Below are 16,151 nucleotides of genomic sequence, written 5' to 3' on the forward strand. Positions count from 1 at the left end.
AGTAGTTTCACGGCGGAGGGTTGTCGTGGATGTCGTGGATGGCTGGCTGAAGTCGGAAATCCTCAAAGGTACATCCGTGATGGCGGTGACTGTGAATGTGCAGACAAGATGTCGAAGAGAGCAAAAGACGAAACTGAAGTCATTTGTGAGCCAGATCCATCTCGCTCTTCTTCTGACAGGCTTAGCAGCTGCTCTACACAAAGTGGAAGACGCACCTGGTGTGATATTTTCATCATATTTTTCGTGATATCTCTGTTCAAGATAATAGCGACAAAGAAAGCGTTAACCAAGCTGTGAAAAACAAGTGTGGTACAGACAAAAAAATGACCTACCAGCGTATAAAACAGCCAATAAAAAGATATTTAAGCAAGGGATTTTTTTGGACTGGTGATGAAGAAGTCCCCAACCAGCAATATGTTTTATGATGTGAAATTGTGTCCAGTGAAGCAATGAAACCCTCCAAACTGAAGTGACTTTGAATCTGTGCTCTGCCAGCACGTTGGTAAGCCTCTGGAGTTTTTGGAGAATAAATGCTAAGAGCTGCAACAAACTAAGGGAATGTTGTTGCTTCTGGCGATGAAAACACTGAAGCTACACAGGCATCCATCATACAGACTTTCCCTCCTGATGGCAGAGACCGGAAATACCTGAGTGTTGCGGAGACCTTGCTGCCAGACTAACGACACGAAGGACGCTTGGTGAAAGGCGACAAGTGCCATCAACAAAGTCCCTCTTTCAAACGATGGCGTGGACATGGAATAACAGTCATGGTTGACAGTGTGGAATGTCAGCTGCTGTTCAGACTGTGTACAGTAGTAGTTGGCGTTTCAGTCTTTACAATTCACAGTTCAGTGATTTTAGGCTTTGGTGTTCCGCTGTATTTTCTACTTTAGTAATACTTTGAGAACAACTGTTCTAGAACTTTCTGCTGCTGATATGTCATTGTATATAGACTGTGAACTTTGTTGCTGTTGGTGTGTGTTAGTAAAACACACTGCAGTCGGCGTTGCCGCATTGTGACGTTTGTACACTTAGTCCACTCCAGCTAACCAAACTCGTGGAGAAAACGAAACTTCTGAGGCAAACTTTCATTTGCGAAGGCCACAAAAATCGACCTACAACTTCAGAAATTGTTTCTTGTGCTGTGCGTCATTTCCTATAAATCTTACAAAAAATTCCTCTCGTTAAACTCCCTTACCACACTATAGCCGCCATTACGTGTAATGAACGATAACGTTGCGAGCGGCTCTCTGTCATCGCTAGCACTAACCCTGACTTAGTGCTATCCGTCATCGCTAGCGCTAACCCTGACTTAGGCAATTAGCATATTGCTAGCGCTAACCCTGACTTAGGCAATTAGCATATCGCTAGCGCTATCCCTGACTTAGTGCAATTCGCCATCACTAGCGCTAACCCTGACTTAGTGCTATCCGTCATCACTAGCGCTAACCCTGACCTTAGTGCAATTCGCCATCACTAGCGCTAACCCTGACCTTAGTGCTATACGTCATCACTAGCGCTAACCCTGACTTAGTGCTATCCGTCATCACTAGCGCTAACCCTGACCTTAGTGCAATTCGTAATCATTGGTCACTGGAAAGGGACCTAACACAAGTGTGTACAGACGTGTCTTGAAGTTAGTGTCGTGTAAGCTGGAAGACAAGACGATATCGTGAAGGAGAAGAGAAGACAGTAATGACAGTCCCTCTGGCGTGCATCACAATAAGCAATGCGCATGTCAAAGTACACATCAAAGATGTGAGAAGACACTAATCACTTCTCGCTCTGTGTATGTGTCAAAGCAATGTGAAGATTATAAGCATCGTTAAATTTCTGGACTCTGTCTACAAAAGTCATTTTTTAAAACTAACATATATTTTGGTTGTGAGTTGTTGAAAACATTTCTCGCTCTCTCTCTCTCTCGCCCTCTGTGTGTGTGTGTCCTCTACTTTCCACCTATCTCAAGCAATAAGAAGACAGACATAGCACATGTACTGTAAGGTTGACCAGTCTAGCACAGGTGCTCTGGAGTTGACAGGTAGTACAGGTACTATCAAATAGGCAAAAGCAGTAACTTCAGAAACTAAATATTTATGTACGAGACTTTTTAAATGCCTACATAATCTGTTACATGTGGAGAAATGTCTTCGCCTTTCACTGGAGGCCATAGTGCTGTCTACATCATATTCTTGTCAGCAGTCAGAGCTGCCCTTGTCTACATTGCTACACAGACGGCCACGTCATCCATACAGGGAGAGGCATACTGCTGTCTAATATGTAACATACTATTCCCAGACACAGAGGGCCATACAGGCCATACATCCATACAGGGAGAGCCGTACTGCTGTCTTATATCTAACATACTATCTTCAGACTGGGAGTAATCTTATTGCTATGTTGATCCCTAGAGTTGAAGGTATTCTGTTATCCATTTCCACAGACTGGGCTTCGTGTTGTCTATGTGTATGTTGACAACATTAATGATGGCTCCCCCATGGTCGCTACAGCAGTTCTTTGTCTGTGATTAGAAGTGCCGCAGTTGTGATATACAGTTGTCTAACTCGCCGCTTTGCTGGAGTCTGGAGAGTTCTAACCCTTCAGGAAGTTTGCCATTCGGTTACATTAGCTAAAACAATGTTTATATTTACAGATTTCTAATGGCTACGTCAAAGAAAGAAGGCAAAAGAAAAACAGAGAGAAAGAGGCAGACAGAGAGACGAAGCGAACTGTCTTAGCTCTCGATGAATTGTGGGAGTAAAGAAATAGAGAAAACACAACACTTGATGGTGCTACTCTCACACTAGGGTAATGAGGACTGACAAGGTGGACAACATGTCTGTCATATAATCTCAAGGCTTCACCCATCAAAGACAATACAACAACGGTTTAAACTTGCAACAGAGCGAAAGCATGTAACGGTCAACAAGGCCAGCAGAGCACTGGCATGTCTGGATCATGAAGTGTTCACCACAGGAAGCAAGCCAGCGTCAACAAGGGACAACAACCCACTGGCTTGCCTTCTGTAATTAACTTTCCACCTCAGCAGAAAAAGAAGAAAACGAATATTGAGCTATGTCGGCGACATGCCAGCGCCACCTAGCAGCTCCGAGTTGTCTTGCATTGATCGGCTTGTCCATGTCCAGAATGTCAAAGGTATACAGACTGATTAAACACAGCCTGTGTCGCTTCTCATCCAAATAAGTTTTCAAAAATCACCTGCCGCCATGGAAGTCCTATTGGAGAGCTGGCTTCACCACCAGCCGCGATGGTACCTCCTCTCACCCATCAGGCATCACTGTACCTCACGTGCGCAGAGTTCCTTCTGCGCACCAGTCTGTGTGACCACCATCTTGTGTTTGTACACAGCTAGGAGTACTGAGTACCACAGCTAGCAGTACCGCGTACCACAGCTAGGAGTACTGAGTACCTCAGCTAGGAGTATCGCGTACCTCAGCTAGGAGTACTAAGTACCTCAGCTAGGAGCACCGCGTACCTCAGCTAGCAGTACCGCGTACCTCAGCTAGGAGTACTGAGTACCACAGCTAGCAGTACCACGTACCTCAGCTAGGAGTATCGCGTACCTCATCTAGGAGTACTGAGTACCTCAGCTAGGAGTACCTAGTACCTCAGCTAGGAGTACCGCGTACCTCAGCTAGGAGTACCGCTCGCGGATAGACTGGCGACACTGCCGGCGCTCCTGGCGGGGTCTCTTTTTGCATTTGTTGATGTTTTTGTGGTACTGCTCTTTGTACACGCAGCACTTCTCGAAGTACTTGGGAAACGCCGCCGAGCATTTTCCTATTTTGTCCGACAGTCTTGCTGAAATTCGTGACGGCTTTATGTTTTTGGATTTGTTATACTTGAACTTGGCCCGCTGGAGGTCGCTGAATTTGCGGACCACGTCGAGAACTTTGATGTTGCAGGAGATGCGCCGCTGCGCCACCTTGTGTCCGATCTTGCAGCAGCGCTTGGGCGCCGCTCTGAAGGCGTTTCTAGCATGCGGCGCCTCACCTGTCGTCTCCTTCGTGGTGTTGATCTTAGCTTTGTCTCGGTATGGTCTCAGGATGGCGGCTTCTACTGCAACCAACGAGAACAAAATCAGCAACTGTCATAGAAATGTCAGGAAAATTCACAGACAAGCACGTGACAAAGCCAGGACAACCACAAGACAAAGCTAGAGGTATACAAAGGTATATAAACCTATATATAGACAAAGCTAGAGGTATACAAAGGTATATAAACCTTTTCCTTCACTGGCAGCAGCTGCTTCACAGACAAATGACCAGGTGACGTCACCCTAGACCACAGGTTCTCAAAGTGTGGTCCGCGGGTATAGGTCAGGTGGTCCGCGCCTGACAGTCGTCATGGCAGTAAAGTGATGTTTACAGTGATGCATTCCTCGCATTAACATTTTAACTACAAGTAACGAGGTATACGTAGTTTATGTCAACTTATCACTAGACTGCTGTCACAAAAGTACTTTTAGTTTTGAATTGTAATGAAACAAATGCTGCAATTTAAATTTGAAATTCATAGTACAGACAGATTTTTAGGCCTTGGGGTCCGCCATATTTTTTACTTCAGTAAAGTGGTCCGCGGTCCGAAAAACTTTGAGAACCACTGGTGTAGAGAATGACACGTGTTGTTTCTACTAGTGTGTAGAGTGTATAGCGGGAGGGATGTGTAGAGAATGACACGTGTTGTTTCTACTAGTGTGTAGCGTGACGGATGTCGTTGTGTGTACCAGTGTGTAGCGTCAGGTAGTGTTGTCTGTTTTAATGTGTAACGTGCACTGCTCTTACCTTTGTATCACGTGAGGCATGTGTTGGTTTTAACAGTGGGAGGTGTAAGTTTGTTAAGTGGAGTCTAAATGATGTATAAACGACACAAACAAAATACGTCATCTGATTGTCAACAACTTCTAGAAGATACAAAACAACTGACATTATGCTCGCACTTTTTCGCGTGAAATTCATTTGCAATGATGTCAACATATGATGAACTGATGACGACACTATGCAGGTGTTGGCGGCCACAGCAAGTCACGAAGTCACCAAGTAGTCACTGCTGTGGTTTATACTGTGTTTACGTCGACGCAAACGTGGACTCCGTTACAAGTACCTACTAATACCTACTAGGCTGAGACCATCAGCTTTCCTCGATTTTGTTTGTGTTTTGTGGTTAACAGTGGTACTTCTAAATACGAGCTGCTCGCCGTACGAGTTTCTTGAGATACGAGCTGTGACTCGGGCCAGTTTCCTGTTCGAGATCCGAGCTGAATTCCGAGATACGAGCCGGCGGCCATTCGGGAAGTCGACCGTAATTCGGGAAATTGCCGCATCGGGCGCTCGGATCTCATCGTCACGGCATCGTCACGACATCGTCACGGCATCGTCACGGCATCGTCACGACATCGTCACGGCATCGTCACGGCATCGTCACATCATCGTCACGACATCGTCACGACATCGTCACGTTCTTTCTCGCGTGTTACCCACAGAGGTAAGTCATCTATCGTGCGTTCTGCTCGTTTTTGCATCATTTTCCAAGTTTTAACTAATTGTGTTGTGCGCTACGATGGAGCCGAAGAAAGTGAGAGAAGAGGAGAGTGGTGAGAAGAACAGAATGATGGCGATAGAAATAAAGCAAGAAATAACAGACAACATGAGCGTGGTGCACGAGTGGTGGATCTTGCCAAGATGTACGACCGCACTACATCCACAGTTTGCACCATCTTTAAACAAAAGGATGCCATCAAAGACGCAAAGCCAGTGAAAGGAACTAAAATTCTGAGCCAGTTAAGCCGTGAAGAAATGGAGAAGCCACTGCTGCTGTGGGTATCAGAGAAAGAGTTGGCCGGAGATACGGGGACGGAGAATACGTGGCAAGGCACGCAGCACTTACGGCGACCTGAAGAGGAAAGAAGCATCGCCTTCAGAAGAGGCAGCAGAAGATATGTTAAAGGCAAGTCACGGTCTGTTGGACAGTTTCAAGAAGAGAACTGCCATCCACTCGTTGGTGAGGCATGGGGACGCCATGACGTAAAGCCACCGGATGACTACATCGCATGGTTCGCTGCTCTTATCGCCAGCGACGAAAGAAGAACTGCAGGTGACGTGGCGCGCCAATGTAAGGACATGTGTTACACTCTAGTTCTTTGTCGATTGGGTAAATCTCACCTTCGGTCCTGCTGTGAAGAAATATCCTCTGGAGAATAAATTCCCATTAAAAGCGTTTCTGATCCGTGATAATGCTCCAGCCCACCCACCTGGCTTTGAAGATGACATTCTCGACGAGCTCAAATTTCGTCAAAGTCCTCTACCTGCCACCAAACACGATTTCAATCCTACAACCTATGGACCAGCAAGTCATTTCTAACTTTAAAAAGCTTTACACAAAGCGCTTGACCCGCCGCTGCTTGGAGGTGATCGAGAATACAAATCTTAACTTTGGAGAGTTTTGGAGAGATCACTACAACACGTGATCTGTTTGCGTATTATAGACTTGGCAAGAGGTTACAAGAGAAACCTTTAACTCGGCATAGAAAAAAGTTATGGTCTGCTGCTGTTGAAGAGAGAGACTTTGAAGGATTCGAACCCGGGACCGATACCAAGAACGAGACCGAGGTGATTGTGTCCCTCGGAAAGACGTTGGGTCTGGAGGTAGACGACGATGACGTGAACGAGCTCGTGGAGGAACGCGAGAAGGAACTCTCAACTGAGGAGTTGAAGGAGCTACAGGTGATGCAACACACAAGACATTAGCAGTGAGGAGGAGGACGAGCCGAGGAAGTGATTTCGACACCTTACGTACCATTCTGGCACACAAAGCTTTCAGCTGTGATAGTAAGAAGCGTGTACTGAGAGTCAGTAAGCAAGTAAAAATGTTGACAGAAATATTGTTAACAGAAATGTGTCTCCCGAGCCAGTATAAAATGCAGTTCATATTTGGCAGTGTCAGTAAAACTATTTTCTCCATTAAACTTTAATGGAAATGAAAAGCTCATAGTTGTTTCAAGAATCAATCTAGCAACACCTGATCAAGTGTTCACTCAGTCATCTGCAACAATAAAATCAGATGTGCTTTTGTTTCTGCATACACGTTTAATAAATAAAAGGCAGAAGGGTAGGTTAAACCCACAGGTTTCATCGCTTGGAGCACAAAAACAACAAAAGCCATCACTAGCAATGGAACAGTAGCATCGAAGTGTCCTCAGTAATGGCGACTGAGTGCTCAGGTACTAGCTGTCGTCCACACACGTGTAAATGAAGTCACGTGACATCTGAATGGCTAGTAAGAGAGTGTGGCAGTCAGGTGAGGACAGCAGAGTAGCTACAACCATGACTAACACCTACTACAATACTTACAGACTAGAAGTGCTGTCAGGTCCACTTCAAACTTCTGGGGTGGGATGTGAGTGCGCGCTGTCACTCTCTCTCGCTCACACACAAGCACACACACACAGACACACACACAGACACACACACACAGACACAGACACACAGACACACACACAGACAACACACAGACACACAAGAACACACACACAGACACACACACAGACACACACACAGACACACACACAGACAGACAAGAACACACACACACACACACACACACAGACACACAGAACACACAAGAACACACACACAGACACACACACAGACAGACACATGCAAGCACACACACAGCACACACACACACTGGCATGAAGGAGGCAGGGGAGAGACACCTTGTGGTGATGCTGCTGTACAGACGCTGGCCTCTCAGTCCACTCCATCAGTGGACACCGCCTGAGAGCCGGGCTGCTGCACCTCGACCCAACTAGTGCGCGGGAACATTGGCTAATTAGCTGACGATTGCACGTGCATCTAATATCTCACTTTATTAAAGGACAGGCAATGTCATAATTAGCAAGTAAAAGCAAAGCTATTGCCTACACTGTAGGTGCCTCCTGAGACTCGCTGTAGGCTTCCTGTCCCTGAATTCATTTACAACCTTCCTGTCACTCGTACAGACCTGTATAGACTTTATTTTATAACCTTCCTGTCACTCGTATAGACCTGTATATGCTTTATTTTACAACCTTCTTGTCACTCGTACAGACCTGTATAGACTTTATTTTACAACCTTCCTGTCACTTATACTAGACTTCCTGTCACTCAGTACAGACCTGTATATGCTTCATTTTACAACCTTGCTGTCACTCGTATAGACCTGTATAGACTTTATTTTATAACCTTTCTGTCACTCAGTATAGACCTGTATATGCTTCATTTTACAACCTTCCTGTCACTCAGTATAGACCTGTATAGACTTTATTTTATAACCTTGCTGTCACTTATACTAGACTTCCTGTTACTCGTATAGACCTGTATAGACTTTATTTTATAACCTTTCTGTCACTCGTACAGACCTGTATAGACTTTATTTTACAACCTTCCTGTCACTTATACTAGACTTTCTGTCACTCGTATAGACCTGTATAGACTTTATTTTACAACCTTTCTGTCACTTATACTAGACTTCCTGTCACTCAGTACAGACCTGTATATGCTTTATTTTATAACCTTGCTGTCACTTATACTAGACTTCCTGTCACTCGGTACAGACCTGTATAGACTTTATTTTATAACCTTGCTGTCACTTATACTAGACTTCCTGTCACTCGGTACAGACCTGTATAGACTTTATTTTATAACCTTTCTGTCACTCGTACAGACCTGTATAGACTTTATTTTATAAACTTATACTAGACTTCCTGTCACTCGTATAGACCTGTATAGACTTTTTTTTATAACCTTGCTGTCACTTATACTAGACTTCCTGTCACTCGTATAGACCTGTATAGACTTTATTTTATAACCTTGCTGTCACTTATACTAGACTTCCTGTCACTCGGTACAGACCTGTATAGCTTTATTTTATAACCTTGCTGTCACTTATACCTTCCTGTCGTATAGACCTGTATAGACTTTATTTTACAACCTTTCTGTCACTCGTATAGACCTGTATAGACTTTATTTTATAACCTTCCTGTCACTTATACTAGACTTCCTGTCACTCAGTATAGACCTGTATAGACTTTGGTATAGATAGCTTTTACCAACGACTACATTGCTGTCATTCGGTTATGAATTTAATTTTATTGCACCTGTCTAGATCAGTCTCCATGTAATTTTACTTTATTACAGGTACACTGTATATTGCAGTATAGTATTTTACTATACTACACACTTTCTGTCTCTGGGTATAGATTTCATTACACTATAATTATTACAAGCTTCTCACCACTGGGATTGATTTCATTTTATTTTTACTTGGAATATTTACCATAGTACAAACCTTTTGTAACAGTCCATAGATTTCTTTATTCTATAGTACAAGCTTTCTGTTGCTGAGTATATATTTCTGGTTTATACTACAAGATTTTTACACTTGGTACAGATTTTATTTCCCTATACTGTAAGCTCTCTGTCACTGGGTATAGAGCAAACACTAAATAACTACTGCTTACCATCCCAGTAACATTTGTGTCAGGGTTATTGGCAATGTCTTGTTGCACATCTTTCCTAGGTGAGAAGGGTTAGAGATTACAGGCTGTGGATGGCTTACAAAATGTTTGAGTTATTTGTGCAGGATGTCTCTAAATGTTCACCACTTCACATCACTGTTGTTCTATACTCTACAAGAAGCATGGCAGCTTAATAAAATATGTTGTCTCTTAGCTTGATAGTGTTGTTTGTGTCTTACCAGAAGTATGGGGCTTAAATTATGTTGTCTTCATATCTCTGAATGTTCACCATTTAGCATGTTAGTGTTTCTCTAGAATTAACCAGAGGTGAAAATGTTGCATGTTGAGTCTGGATCTTTTCGTACATTTGCTTAAAATGTAAAAGCAAAATTCCTTTATATATTTCTCTTCTGAAACTTATATCTGGACTAGTAGTCTCTTTTGAATAAAAGGATCTATGCATTGATTATCTTCATGCACATTAATTGGACAAGCTTGAACAGACATTTCTCTCTACACAGCTAGCTTGTCATTTTGTCATTAAAGACAGTCGATTGATTACACATGTCACACTCAAAACACATCTTCGTACCACTTATTAATGTATCGAACAAGAAGTATCACGAATGTGGAGAAATGAAATAAAAGCAACATCCTGGCCTGTGTACATCTGTTTGCAGACTCACCACAGTATGACTGACCAGAGTATGGCTGACCACAGTATGACTGACCAGAGTATGACTCACCACAGTATGGCTGACCAGAGTATGACTCACCACAGTATGGCTGACCACAGTATGACTCACCACAGTATGGCTGACCAGAGTATGGCTGACTAGAGTATGACTGACCACAAGTTGCCCGCAAAGTGGCGAAAGCTGCACAAACACCTGAAGTTATTTCGACAAATGTACTTGAAATTCAACTTTGTGAGCCACAGTGGAATACCTGTGACCGGCGACACTGTCTGTCAGCAACATTCACACAGCAACTGATAAGAAATATCTGCAACAGTCTTCCCGACTATGTATCTCTGATTTTCCTTTTTTTTTAAATTGTGGGGACAAAAGTCTTTCTCTTCATGTTATTTACACCAACATCCGAATGAGCAACTATGCAAATCAGTCTCAATGGCTTTACTGACAGTACATAAGTATAAGCGGATAAACGTATATTGCAATTATAATACCTTTAATATTAGAGAACAATGTTTCACACTACAGCAAGATAAAGATCGTCTGTATTGTATTGCTCCACCTTCTGGTGATGATATACTAATTATTAGTCGCCATTAACAATATTATTATTACCATCGCCTAGTTTATATTAAATAATATATAAACCACTGTGTTTGAGGCGCTGCTATTTACAGAGTATATTTATATTATTTTTTGTAAGAATCTGTTGATTACTTGGGCCAGTTGGGTAGGTCTTTAAGAACATACCGCTATAAGGGGTTAGGATAAGTAAGGGTAGTCACGTGATCTTAGGGCTGTTGTGAAGTGAGGTGTTAAAAGCCCATTTATCTCAGGACCAGCTTTTTGTGATGGCGCTGCCCATCTCCTCTCCCTCTCACTGCTTGACCTTTTCCCCAACCCCCTGTGGAGTGAGGTACCCACCCATTCCTGACAGCTGGTCTGGAAGTTTGCAGTGTGACAGGAAATCCAACCCTAACTCTTTGGATTCAGACACCAGTGCTATAACCACTTGGCTATCAGTTTCCTCAACTAACCCTGGGTGAATCATCAATGCACCAGCCTCGGGCTGACACAAACATGTAGCTCATCAGGTGAGACACAAAGACTGCTAGCTCTGGGTGAGACATGGCACTTCTTGACCTTCCAGCTATCTGGGTTAGGGTTAGCTAGATAGTATGTAGCTAGTATGTAGCTAGTATATAGCTAGCCATGAGTGAGACATGCACACTGCTAGCTCTGGGTGAGACATATGGCGCTTCTTGACCTTCCGGCTATCTGGGTTAGGGTTAGCTAGATAGTGCACACTAGTATACAGCTAGTACACAGCTAGTACACAGCTAGCCATGAGTGAGACATGCGCACTGCTAGCTGTGGGTGACAAATGACAACGTTTGCCAGCTGTTTTGTTCAAGATAATATAGTTTGATCGAGGTGAGGCAGGCACACAACTAACCCTAACTGTCAACAGCCGAGACGTACATAGGATCCATCACTGGTTCCTCACTGGCCGATTCCAGTAAACAGCAATAAAAATAGTCTGTTTATATTGATATATATATATACACAACACCTTTCTCCACAACTAAGTGGAGACTCGATGTGCCTGACATACTCAGACCTCAATGAATACACACCAATGCGCACCAGCACATGGCACAGGGAGCAGGCACGAAGTGAGATGATCAAGTCCCTATCAGCAACACACAGACAGGAGGGGCAGCCAGAGGTGTCGGGGTCACAACACTTGCCGCACAGTCAGACGCTCTGGGTTCACATCTCGTCTAGGGATGTTCAGTAAGTTACACTTGTCCAAAGGTGATGCCGTCGGGAGGTTTCTTCGTGTACTTCGGTTTCCTCCTCCTATCCCAACCCAAGGAGCAAAATCACTTCTAGGGGGAAGCACTTTCCTGTCAAACCAACCAACCACATGCGCGCACACACACAAACCTACGCACGCTCGCGCGCACACACACACACAGACAGTGAGCAGGTATTCAATGCGCGTTACAAAGACTCTCTCTCTCATTCTCTCTCTCTACCACCTCCATAGGTGAGCGGTTGTCACGACGCCAACAGAGCGGCTTGTACACAAGTAGAAATGTTTTCATTCTGAACCTATGACGGGTTGTGAACCCTAACCGTAACCCACTGACCTGCTCACTGCACAGCTGCTAGGCCATATCCTTCAAATGGTCACACACGGTCACTAACCCTAACCTCGCTTATCAGTACGTCACATTGTAAGTGTGAATGTATCAAGTACGTCACATTGTAAGAGTGAAGGATGTATACGTCACATTGTAAGAGTGAATGTATCAGTACGTCACATTGTAAGAGTGAATGTATCAGTACGTCACATTGTAAGAGTGAAGGGTATGTGTACCTCAAGGTGTAAGAGTGAAGGCATCAATACTTACAAAACTCGCGTCAGGACCGAGAGTACAAGCAAAAGTCATCTCTGTACAGGATTTACCCAGAACGAAGTACAATTTCTTGTCTACGTATTCGTCTACTGCTCAGACTACATCAATAGTCGCACACCGCACAATACCAGCGGTATCTTTTGAAGTACAGTAGTAACAGGTGAGAGCGCAGAAAGAACAAGACCCCTATAGATGGGGCTATACTGACCACTATAGTTGGGGCTATACTGACCACTATAGCTTGGCCTATACTGACCACTATAGCTGGCCTATACTGACCACTATAGCTTGGCCTATACTGTCCACTATAGATGGGGCTATACTGACCACTATAGCTTGGCCTATACTGACCACTATAGATGGGGCTATACTGTCCACTATAGATGGGGCTATACTGACCACTATAGCTTGGCCTACACAACTTCAACTCCGTGTAAGCTGGTGACATGTTCTACTCTGACGATGCATGTTGATGTGATTCGCATGTCAAAGGTTTTTTCATGTTGTTCGTGGTGTGTGTGAAGGGATGAATAAATGTGGATGGATGGATGAGCGTGTGATTGTGAGGCTCATTAGTTCCACTCAGCCTGTACATGTAAATATGACGACGGCCGCAATGATCTGAAGTCTGTACAATATTTCAGTTCCCTCCTTCTCTCACCACACACACAAACGGGTGGAGGAATCCGAGGCACCCACAGAAAATAACCAGCGGACACCTTGAAGCGAGTCGTGCGACCTCTGTGTCTCAAGTGTCCGAATCCTTGACCTTGGGTTAAGGTCAGGCTAACTGAGTGCCAGCTATAGTTTCCCAATACAAGCAACTGAAATAAATGGCTGGTGAGTGTTGCTGTCACAGTTGTCAGGGGCAAACCCTGGCTTTGAATATCTGACCACGGAGCTAGCATGTGGGCAGTCACTGGCCCCTCATGTCTGACCACAGAGCTAGAGTATGGTCAGTCACTGGCCCCTCATGTCTGACCACGGAGCTAGAGTATGGGCAGTCACTGGCCCCTCGTGTCTGACCACGGAGCTAGAGTATGGTCAGTCACTGGCCCCTCATGTCTGACCACGGAGCTAGCATGTGGGCAGTCACTGGCCCCTCGTGTCTGACCACAGAGCTAGAGTATGGTCAGTCACTGGCCCCTCGTGTCGGACCACAGAGCTAGAGTATGGTCAGTCACTGGCCCCTCGTGTCTGACCACGGAGCTCAGGTGGGCTTCTCGCTTCCGCAGGTGGCTGCCGCGCTCACTTAGCTCCGCTAAAATCTTCTGTGTGAGCAGTTAGCTGTTGATTTTCTCTGTCTCTCCGTTATATCTGATGCATAATCATTAGTCCTGCGACGGCACAACAGCTGGGACCAACGGTGGATCAAGCAGGCGGCAAGTCAGGAGGTATGAAATATCGAGCGAAAACAAGGACGACCAGGGACCTACAGTTAAGACTAGCAAGCATAATTCAAAGTTGATTGTGAATAAGACAATCATAAAGTGACGGGCCTCCATCATTGACTGAGAAAACTGCGCGACATTGTAAGGCTAAGACACTGTGTGAAGTACAGAATATATATACCGTACAGCGACACAGAAAACTTGACTACTTATCATTATGTACAAGATTTCACACACGACACTTCCGTCCTACGTGTGGATGTAAACACATGCTGCATATGCAGGAAGTAAACAAAGGCTGGAGGAGACTCACCTGTAACGCCCAGCAGACAGGTACACAACATGAAGAGCGCCGCCCACATCAGGCCCCTCATTGTCGGCCCTGGCTTGTCACGCGGCCTGTCGTCTGACACACACGCGCGTTCACATCAGCGCGCGACCAGGTGACAAGATGACGAGCACGAGGTAGGTTTCGCTGAAAGGATGAGTTGTAGCACCCCCGCCCTCGGCTTGTCAATTCGCCAAATGGGGAACAGCTGAGGCACGTTACCTGTAATTCTTGAGAAATGTCTCTTCTACCGTTTTTCGCCAGGTAACAGCCTGCACTCTTGCAGGAGCCGGGGGATAGTGGAGGGGGGGAGGGACTGAGACTTTTAAGCCCTTAACAAAACATCTCCGACTACAGACAATGCCAGTCGCGAGGCGTCAGCCTAGCAAACCTCCGTTTGTAAGAACGATGTTGGAGGCAAGCAACAAGCGTGGAAGGCAAGAAAGGTCAGCCGCTGAGCGAGGGGTCAGTCTTGTGCTCCCAGAGCGACTGCCATCCAAACTCCTGGCACTGGCGGCTGCTAACGACGATAACAACCTCCTCCCCGACAACACTCTAGGGAAGGGGATGGGGTGACGAAGCGGTTGTAGGAAGTCTTCTCTGACAAAGTCTCGTGTGCTCTCTCGTACCTTGCAGTCCTTTGAGCGGGAGGCGCGCTGCCTGCAAGGCATGAGTGAGAGAAGACGTGTGACTGGGATATTTTATACGCCCGTGTAGCCAGTCCTCCATGCATGCCTTCCCCTCTCAATAGCGGCGCGCGCAAAGCACAGCGCGTTCTGCGGTGGTCAGCCAATCATGAAGCAGCTCGCTGGTGTTGGTAGTAGATACCACGTTATACCACGTTATACCACGCTGTACCACGTAGTTGCCTTTTCGCTCCGACGCCCGACATTGAGGAGGCTGGAGAGAGGCTTGGGGGGGGGGGCTGCCCGCGCGCGGAGAGGTGGGAGCTCAGCCTCTGCCAGGTGCCTTCTTGGGTGTGTGGGAGTGATGGCGGAGTTCAGCACAATTAGAACCCATTACAGTTGCTGCCTTTGGCTGTGCGCTGTTTGTCCTTCCGTCTCTCTCTCTTCCTCTCTCACTCACACGCATGCATATACATACTCATCCCGACAGAATAATGTGCTGGAATGTCTCTAAATTCCCGTGTTTAGGACACCGTAGTGTTGGCATCTAGGGCAGTTCTAATTTCGAGGCGGCCGTTTGTATTTCGCATTCACACGTTAGTTAAATCAAACTACAGCGGCGTAGGAACCAGGGGATGGGCTAAGTGGGGTGGTGAAAGCCGCCCCCTCAAAAAAAGATACTGAAGGGGCAAGAATGTGATCGTCGTTTAATGTCAGCATGAAGTTTGCCCCCTCCCCCAACACACACACACCCTCCAAAGCCAAGCATCTTCCTTCCTACGCCACTGAACAAAAAAGCAAAAACAAAAAAGGCTTTTGTTTAATAATATGTGTTTGCTTGTTGCTAATCAGTCACATGTTGAAAATTATGTTATAGAGACAACTTTTCGGAAGAAGGTTCTCATCGCCTTTCCCCAACCCTGTGCAGCTGGGTGTACTTGGAAAACGTGAGCTGCGCTACACGGGCATCGAACTGGAGCGCCTCTCAGTTCAGACGCCAGCGCCCTAACCCCTCGGCTATCCGCTCCCGTCCCTTGTGTGAACTACTTGCGGCTAGTCACATGTTGCCACTTGTATTTAAATATATTTTGCACTCAATCTCTCCTACTGCCAGTTGTATTTAGTCCCTCACATCAGTCAGTTGTCCCTTGACCCCCACCTGTGGTTGGGG

The 16,151-nt window shown here is 45.5% G+C and overlaps 1 protein-coding gene across 1 annotated transcript; it reads right to left on the reverse strand.

The window, feature by feature from the left end:
- Positions 1 to 2,829: 2,829 nt before the first annotated feature.
- On the reverse strand, positions 2,830 to 15,222 carry LOC112557686. Its single transcript, XM_025227681.1, has 2 exons — positions 14,340 to 15,222; positions 2,830 to 4,077 (listed from the first exon to the last, which is right to left on the reverse strand). The coding sequence occupies exons 1-2, from the start codon at positions 14,398 to 14,400 to the stop codon at positions 3,653 to 3,655; spliced, it is 486 nt and encodes a 161-aa protein (XP_025083466.1). The 5' UTR covers positions 14,401 to 15,222; the 3' UTR covers positions 2,830 to 3,652.
- Between the last annotated feature and the right edge of the window lie 929 nt (positions 15,223 to 16,151).

Source organism: Pomacea canaliculata, linkage group LG2 (assembly GCF_003073045.1).
Source record: "Pomacea canaliculata isolate SZHN2017 linkage group LG2, ASM307304v1, whole genome shotgun sequence".
Classification (NCBI taxonomy): Eukaryota; Metazoa; Mollusca; class Gastropoda; order Architaenioglossa; family Ampullariidae; genus Pomacea; species Pomacea canaliculata.

Bases quoted from the DNA above. Each gene is read 5' to 3' on its own strand.
- LOC112557686 (XM_025227681.1), bottom strand. From the start codon at position 14,400: ATGAGGGGCCTGATGTGGGCGGCGCTCTTCATGTTGTGTACCTGTCTG. The intron at 4,078-14,339 runs GTGAGTCTCCTC...CGTTGGTTGCAG, and splicing joins CTGTCTGCTGGGCGTTACAG to TAGAAGCCGCCATCCTGAGA.